Consider the following 8,770-nt stretch of genomic DNA (forward strand, 5'->3'; position numbering starts at 1 on the left):
TTAGCTGTCTTCCTGTTTGTCCTATATAGTGTTTTGTGCAGTCCTTGCATGGGATTTTGTACACTACATTAGTTTTACTCATGCTGGGTATCGGGTCCTTCGTTCTGGAGAGAGGAAGAAAAGGACAACCAACTCCCATTCCTAGACGTGATGGTACAGAGAACACCGAACGGAGAATTCACCACAAAGGTATACAGGAAAGCCACACACACAGACCAAGTCCTGAACTATGAAAGCAACCACCCCAATACACACAAACGAAGTTGCATCAAGACACTATTCAAAAGGGCCACAACACACTGCAGCACACCAGAACTGCAAAAAGAGGAAGAGGAACACCTGTACAAGGTATTCACCAAAAACGGATACCCGTGCAATTTCATCAACAGACTTCATCCTTGAGGGTGTAGGTTCATTCGATGGGCTGGTGAGATTTTCTGCAGACATTTCATCACCTTGCTAGGTGACATAGTCAGTGCATCTTTGATAAAGTGTTGGTGGTCTGTCCCACCTGGTATATATGTGTCTCTGTTTTTTGGTACTTCCAGTTCTGTATCTGTATGGTTTGTATATGTAGACCAGTTCAATGTGTTTACTGATTTGAGTGCCAGGCTTCAAGGAATTCTCTCATGTGTTTCTGTTTTGTCTGGTTGAAAATGAAAGAGTACTACCTTGTCTGGCAGTGGTGACTTGATGCTCATGCACTCATATAGTCAGTTTTCTTTCTGTTTGTCCTGTGTGGTGTTTTTCACGGTCCTTGCAGGGTATTTTGTAGATAACGTTCATCCTGTTGGATGTGGGTGTTGGGTCTTTAACCTTTGTGAGGAGCTGGTGGAAGGTGTTCACTGATTTATGAGCCACCAAGATTCCTAGGAGTCTGAGACACAGGAGAGAATTCCTTGAAGCCTGGCACTCCAAACAGAGACACATGAATACCAGGCAGAACAGACCAAAAACACTTGATGGAAGGTGCACTGATGATATCACCCAGCGAGACAACGAAACGTCTGCAGAAAAACGCACCAGCTCAGCGAATAAATCTATGACCTCCTCCATAACCCAAACTACAACTTTTTCAGAACCTCATCCTTGTTTGTAGCGTCGTGGATACCAACATGCACAATAAACTCTGGCTGCTCACCTTTCCCCTTAAAAATTTCATGCAAAGAATTTTGTATAATCATTCAAAAACGTTCTTGACTCTAGCACCAGGGAGGTCACACACTATCCTAGAGTCTTGAACGTGGCCACAAAAATACCTGTCTGCGCCCCTAACTAGTGAGTCTCCAATCACTATCACTCACTTAGACTTTGCCCAACCCTGCTCTACAGCAGAGCTAGTTGTGGTACCACATGTCTTGCTGCTGCTCTTATACTCCACTGAGAGGCTATCCCCACCCCCCCAACAGTATCCACAATGATATACCATTGAAACCGTCTAAGGAAATAAGGCATACAAAATGGCCAAATACAGCAGGAATTTAGAAGATTGGGAAACCTTTAAAGGTCAACAGAAAGCCACAAGAAGAGCTATAAATAAAACCTATAAAACACTAGCACAGGATATAAAGATAGATAGCAAATCTTTCTAAACGTATAAAACAAAAAAGAGTGACTAAAGTAAATGTCGGTCCTTTAGAGGATGAGAAGGGGCAGTTAGTTATGGGATATGATGAATTGGCTGAGGCATTGAGCAGGTACTTTGCATCGATCTTCACAGTGGAGAGTATAATAACATGCCAGTAAGTGACGAAGAGATGAAGGTAGGTGAGGACCCGGAAACAATCATTATTAAGGATGAGCTACTGTTGGGTAAGCTAATGAAGCTAAGGTGAAATAAGTCTTCTGACCCTGATGAAATGCATCCCAAGATACTAAAAGAGACGGTAGGAGAAATAGCAGGTACACTGCGGTAATTTTCCAAAATTCGCTGGACTCTGGGACAGTACCAACAGATTGGAAAACAGCAAATATGACACCACTGTTTAAAAAGGGAAGTAGACAAAAGATGGGGAGTTATAGACCAGTGAACTTAACTTCTGTAGTGGAGAAGATGCTTGAGTCTATTATCAAGGAAAAAAGAGCAGCGCATCTCAAAAGAAATTGTCCCATTCACCTGCGCAGTATGGGTTCATGAAGGGCAGGTCATGCTTCACAAATCTTTTGGAATTCTATGAAGACATTTCAAGCAAGGTGGACAACGGGGAGTCAGTGGATGTGGTGTACCTAAATTTCCAAAGTGCCACATGTGAGGCTGCTGCATAAGAAAAGGATGCATGGTGTTAGGGGCAGAGTATTAGCATGGATAGCAGATTGGTTGACTGACAAGAAGCAAAGAGTGGGATAAATGAGTACTATTCTGGTTTGCAATCAGTGACTAGTGGTGTGTCTCAGGGATCGGTGTGTCTCAGGGATCGGTGTTGGGACTACAATTACTTATAATTTATATAAATGATTTGGAGTTGGGGACCATGTGTCTAGTGTCAAAATTTGCCAATGACACTAAGATGAGTGGCAGCACAAAGTGAGCAGAGGACTGTGAAACTTTGCAGAGGAACTTAGATACATTGAGTGAGTGGGCAAAGGTCTGACAGATGGAATACAATGTTAATAAATGTGAAGTCATACATTTTGGTAGGAGTAACAGCAAAATAGATTATTACTTGAATGGTAAAAAGTTGCAACATATTGATTTGAAGAGGGATCTGGGTGTCTTTATGCATGAATCACAAAAGGTTGGTCTGCATGTACAACAGGTAATTAGGAAGGCAAATGGAATTTTGTTCTTCATTCCTTAACGGGTTGAGTTTAAAAGCAGAGAGGTAATGTTGCAGCTGTACAAGGTCCTGGTGAGGCCACACCTGGAATACTTGTGCAGATTTGGTCTCCTTACTTAAGAAAGAATGTGCTGGCACTGGAGGGGGTGCAGAGGAGGTTCACTAGGTTGATCCCAGAGTTGAGGGGGTTGGCTTATGAGGAGAGGCTGAGTATATTGGGATTATTTTATTGAAATTCAGAAGAATGAGGGGGGGATCTTACAGAAACATATAAAATTATTTAGGGAATAGATAAGATAGAAATAGGATGTTTCTACTTATGGTGAAACCAGGAAAAGAGGGCAGGCCTCAAGATTAGAGGAAGCAGATTTAGAACTGAACTGAGAAGGAACTTCTCCACCCAGAGGGTTTTTAATGTATAGAATTCCTTACCCAGGGAAGTAGTTGAGACTACTTCAGTAATCGTTTTTATAGCTAAGGTAGATACATTTTTGAAAAATAAAAGAATTAAGTGATATGGTGAAAATGCAGGTAAGTGGAGCTGAGTCCATGAAAAGATTAGCCATGATCTTATTGAGTGGCGGAGCAGGCTCAAAGGGCCAGATGGCCTACTCGTGCTTCTAGTTCTAATGTTCTTCTTATGTACCTGTTAGAGAAGGGAATAGTCACAGGAGAGTCCTGTATTACCTGCCTGCCTTTCTTGGCGGTCACCCATTTACCTGTCTAAACCTGTGGTGTGACCATCTCCTTTTAACTAATATCTATCAAACACTCTGCCTCATTTGGTTCCTTCATACAGGTCTTTTATATAAAATGTAAACAGTCAAGCCTTTGTGGCATACCAATTTTCATCTCCTCTTTGCGTGATTGAAAACCTGATGTGATAAAAGAAGGCAGGATTGGGTGTAAAAAAGCCTTTAGGCGTCATTTTCTTAGGTTGACTCATTGACATACAGGGATACATACAACTACAAAAAGCATCACATAGTATTACCATTCCATTATATAGACCAACTGTATCAATGTTTGAAGTCAATAATCTTCCATCTCTGGTGACATGAGCAACTGATATGATACAAGCCATTTCACTCCATGCTACAAATTTAAAATTACCTCTTGAATTAAACTACTAAAATTATAAGCTGAATGGATGAAATTATCTTTCTTCATCTCTGGCTTTCTGTTTTTTTTCCCATTCTCTTTAATTATTCATTGGATGTGAGCTTCATTGAGACTAGCAACTACTTCTCATCAAAAATGGATTGATACAGAAGGCGGGAATTCAGAGCCATTAAGAAAAGAATGTAGGAGCTATTATTGAAGATATTGTAGTGGGGCATTTAAAACAATCAACATAATCAGATACAGTAAATATGATTTTGTGAAAAGAAAATCATATTTCATGAATTTATTGGAACTTCTTAAAGAAGCAAAATGCCCTCTGGATAAAGAAAAACTAAAGATGTACTGTACTTTGATTCTCAAAGGCATTTGATAAGATGCCACATCAAACGTTATTGCGGAAAGTAAAAGCTATAGAGTGGGTAGCTTATTGCATGGATAGAGGATTGAATAGCAAAAAGGAAATGGTGAGTAATGATAAATTGGTAATTTGCTGGTTAGTAGTTTGTAATGAGTGGTATGCCACACAGGGCTTAACTGTTTACGATCTATATAGAAGACCTGGATGAAGGAACCAAAGTTTTGGTTGTTAAATTTGCTGATGACAAAGGTTAGGTAGGAGAGTGAATTGTGCAGATGCCATAGGGAAACTAGAGAGAAATATGGACATGCAGGATAAATGAATGGATGTGATGTAAGGAAATGGGCAATTTTCCACTTTAGCAGGAGTAATAAAAAAAGACAAAACAATGTACTGCCTTTTTACGTATCAGCATTTTAATCAGGTAAATGTTACTTCCATCAATGCCAATTACTATTCTAAGTTAAATTTCCTAGATTAGATAAAAGTCAAAAGAATTAGATGCTGGAAATTGAAAACAAAAATAGAAATTGCTGGAAAAGCTCAGCAGGTCTGGCAGCATCTGTAAAAAAGAAATCAGAGTTCATGTTTGTATCCAGTGACCCTCCCTCTGAGGTTCTGAGGAAGAGCAGAACAGAACACTGGTCCTGAAACATTAAGTCTGATTTCTCTCCACAGATACTGCTGGACCTGCTGAGCTTTCCCAGCAATTTCTGTTTTTGTTCCTACATCAGAAACTTTCTACTCACTTCCTAACCTTGTCTGCCTGTTGGCACTCCTTCATTGAGCATTTTGCTCCGAACCTGAAGAAATAGTGTTGTTATAAATAAAAGATGACATGCTGTAGAATCACATTAGTTTGTCATATTGCCTGTTTCAGAGAAGCTTTGTATGCAGATACAGTAAGAAATTAGAAAATCTAATGGAATGATCTGGATTATTGCAAGGGGAATTGAATACGAATGTGTTATGTTGAATATGAATATAAATGATATTGGTGGATGTGCAGGTAAAACTTTGATGGATGTGGAAGGCTCCTTTAAGGGCCTTGGATGGAGGTGAGGGAGAAGGTGTAGGCACAGGTTTTGCAATTCCTGCAGTGGCAGGGGAAGGTGCCAGGACGGGAGGATGGGTTGTCGGGGGACGTGGACCTGACCAGGTAGTCACGGAGGGAATAGTCTTTGCAGAAGGCGGAAAGGGATGGAGAGGGAAATGTATTCCTGGTGGTGGGGACTGTTTGGAGGTGACGGAAATATCGGCGGATGATTTGGTTTATGCGAAGGTTGGTAGGGTGGAAGGTGAGCACCAGGGGCATTCTGTCCTTGTTACGGTTGGAGGGGTGGGGTCTGAGGGCGGAGGTGCAGGATGTGGATGAGATGCATTGGAGGGTATCTTTAACCATGTGGGAAGGGAAATTGTGGTCTCTAAAGAAGGAGGCCATCTGGTGTGTTCTGTGGTGGAACTGGTCCTCCTGGGGGTGGAGGCGGAGGAATTGGGAATACGGGATGGCACTTTTCCAGGAGGTAGGGTGGGAAGAAGTGTAATCCAGGTAGTTGTGGGAGTCGGTGGGTTTGTAAAAAATGTTGGTGTCAAGTCGGTCGTCATTAATGGAGATGGAGAGGTCCAGGAAGGGGAGGGAGGTGTCAAAGATGGTCCAGGTAAATTTAAGGTCAGGGTGGAATGCGTTGGTGAAGTTGATGAATTGCTCAACCTCCTCACGGGAGCAAGAGGTGGCGCCAATGCAGTCATCAATGTAGCGGAGGAAGAGGTGGGGAGTGGTGTTGGTGTAATTACGGAAGATGGACTCTTCTACGTAGTCAATTTAATCAATCTAGACAATGAGAACTGGACTGAGGCAACAACTGTATCATTGTTGGTGAATACATAGTCTGGTTTCCCAAGAAAGGTGGAGAAGTCTGAGTCTAGAGAACATCATTGTCCCCCAAGGTGGGAAATATTTGTTGCTCATCATGAAAAAGCATGCATGCCCCTGGGGAAATCGACCAGTGTGCATCACATAAACATGTTTCTCCCCAAACAATTTGAAATAACTGTACCAACACCAATATCCCATCACCAAGTCGTCTTTTATTTATATGTGGAAAGTACATGGCCTCTGGCTAGCCAGCTCAGAGCAAGTCTCTAGAATGAGGAGACTTCCTGACTCACTTGTTTATTTTTTTTTCGACTCCTTTTTTTTTCTTTCTGGCTGACACTCCAGTTCTTTTTTTTTCCATTACCCCCGCACTACTGCCCAACTGCGGTAGTACTTATTTTTCCCCCGCACCCTTGTATGTGTGTGCAGGTGTGAGACACAGTGAAAGACACAAGGTGCATGAATCTTTATTCAAATTTCCACCACCAGGAAGAAAGGAAACACCCGAGTGGCCAGTGACAAGCCGGGTTCCCTTCACATCAAAGGGCAATGCTATGTGATCAAACAGTGAAGGAGAGGGCCGGGATTAAATCAAAATAGAGTTGGAGGGGGAAATAAAGCATTCCACTCTCTGTGGTGTCCACCTCTCCCTGAACAGCTCAAGGGTGTTGTTGGACACTGTGTGCTCCTTCTCCAGGGACACCCGGGCTCCAACATAACCACGGAAGAGGGGACTCTCTTGTTTATTTTTTTATTCCCCACACTACCGCCTAACCGCGGTAGTGCTTATATTTTTCCCCAGCACCCATGGTGTGTGTGTGTGCAGGTGTGAGACACAGTGAAAGACACAAGGTGCATGAATCTTTATTCAAATTTCCACCACCAGGAAGAAAGGAAATGCCCAAGTGGCTAGTGATAAGCAGTGCTCTTCACATCAAAGGGCAATGCTGTGTGATCAAACAGTGAAGGGGAGGGCAGGGATGAAATCAAAATAGAGTTGGAGGGGGATCTCTCTTGTTTATTTTTCTTTCACTTATCGCCGTTGTCGCCCGCACCACGGCCCGTGTGGTTTTTAAAGTCCTCCCTGGTGGGCCGGTGGAATTATGGCAGCAAAAGGTCCTGCTGTAGCCCCCGGGGGTTTGGGCACATCAGCCTGTGGTGCGGGACAGGCAAGGGACACTGGAGGCTCATCCACTACAGAGGGGCAGCGCCACCGGCGTGCTGCTGGGATGTCTCTTCCCTCCGTGGGCTGACGCCTCTTCCCCAGAGAGATGGGGGATTTTATTTTATTTTTAAAAAATTTTTCTTTACCCATATACAACCGCCTAACTGTGGTAGTGCTTATTTTCCTTAGCACCCATGTTGTGTGTGTGCAGGTTTGAGACACAAGGTGCACGAATCTTTATTCAAATTTCCAGTGCCAGGAAGAAAGGAAACACCCGAGTAGCTAGTGACAAGCAGTGCCTTTCACATCAAAGGGCAATGCTGTGTGATCAAACAGTTAAGGGGAGGGCAGGGATTAAATCAAAATAGAGTTAGAGGGGGAACCCTCTTGTTTATTTTTTTTCCAAAGGGCAATTCTCCTTTGTTTATTTATTTATTTATTTATTTTTTCTAACCCCCACACTACCGCCTAACTGCGGTAGTGCTTATTTTTTCCCCAGCACCAATGGTGTGTGTGTGCGCAGGTGTGAGACACAGTGAGAGACACAAGGTGTACAAATCTTTATTCAATTTCCATCACCAGGAAGATTAGGAAAACACGTGGGTGGCCAGTGACAAGCAGTGCCCGTCCCATCAAAGGGCAATGCTGTGTGATCAAACAGTGAAGGGGAAGGTAGGGACTAAATCAAAATAGAGTTGGAGGGGGAAATAATGCACTCCACTCCCTGCGGCGCCCACCTCTCCCTGAACAACTCAAGGGTGTTGGTGAACTCTCTTGTTTATATTTGTCAGCCATGGGTCACTGATTGACCCAGATTAACAGCCCAATCAAGGATTTCATATTCAATGAGATCCACCTGGCTCTTGTTCCAATCACTACAAAATCCAAATTCGGACTCTTGTTACCAGTGTAATCTATTTATGTAAGTGCATATTGATTTTTTTTTGCAAATCTTGAAGATTTAACTATATTAATATAATTGACTTTTGTTCTTTTAAAGCTCTTTTTGAAGTTTTAATCAAAAGGAAAGGTGTTCAAGTATTCAGCAGTGTGGTTAATCCAGATCTAGCTCTTGCTATTGATCGTAATCATGTCAATGGTTCGGTAAGAAAATTTAATGCGCTTTGCTATGTTACATTTGTAATTAGAAAAACTGCAACCGTAAGTTGTTATTCAATTTCACAGCTTTTTGACAAATCATTTAATATATTAAAGGAGGGAAATTTGAAAAAAAAAGAAAACAATTGCAGATGCTGGAAATCCAAAGCAAAAACAGAAATTGCTGGAAAATCTCAGCAGGTCTGGCAGCATCTGTCTCACGTCTGTCGTCTGCAAGGTGTTAGAAAGGATTCTGAGGGATAGGATTTATGACCATCTGGAAGAGCATGGCTTGATTAAATGCAATCAACACGGCTTTGTGAGGGGCAGGTCATGCCTCACAAACCTTATCGAGTTCTTTGAGGATGTGA

General features: G+C 42.3%; 1 protein-coding gene across 12 annotated transcripts in view; it reads left to right on the top strand.

Moving 5' to 3' along the window:
- Positions 1-8,770, top strand: part of LOC122549101 (lipoxygenase homology domain-containing protein 1-like) — a 344,896-nt gene that overhangs the window by 166,661 nt on the left and 169,465 nt on the right. For all 12 annotated transcript variants that reach the window (XM_043688351.1, XM_043688353.1, XM_043688355.1 and 9 more), the window contains one exon: positions 8,302-8,405. In XM_043688351.1, coding sequence (XP_043544286.1) covers positions 8,302-8,405 — 104 coding nt within the window. The remainder of the gene's footprint in view (positions 1-8,301; positions 8,406-8,770) is intronic.

Source organism: Chiloscyllium plagiosum, chromosome 4 (assembly GCF_004010195.1).
Source record: "Chiloscyllium plagiosum isolate BGI_BamShark_2017 chromosome 4, ASM401019v2, whole genome shotgun sequence".
NCBI classification, from domain to species: domain Eukaryota; kingdom Metazoa; phylum Chordata; class Chondrichthyes; order Orectolobiformes; family Hemiscylliidae; genus Chiloscyllium; species Chiloscyllium plagiosum.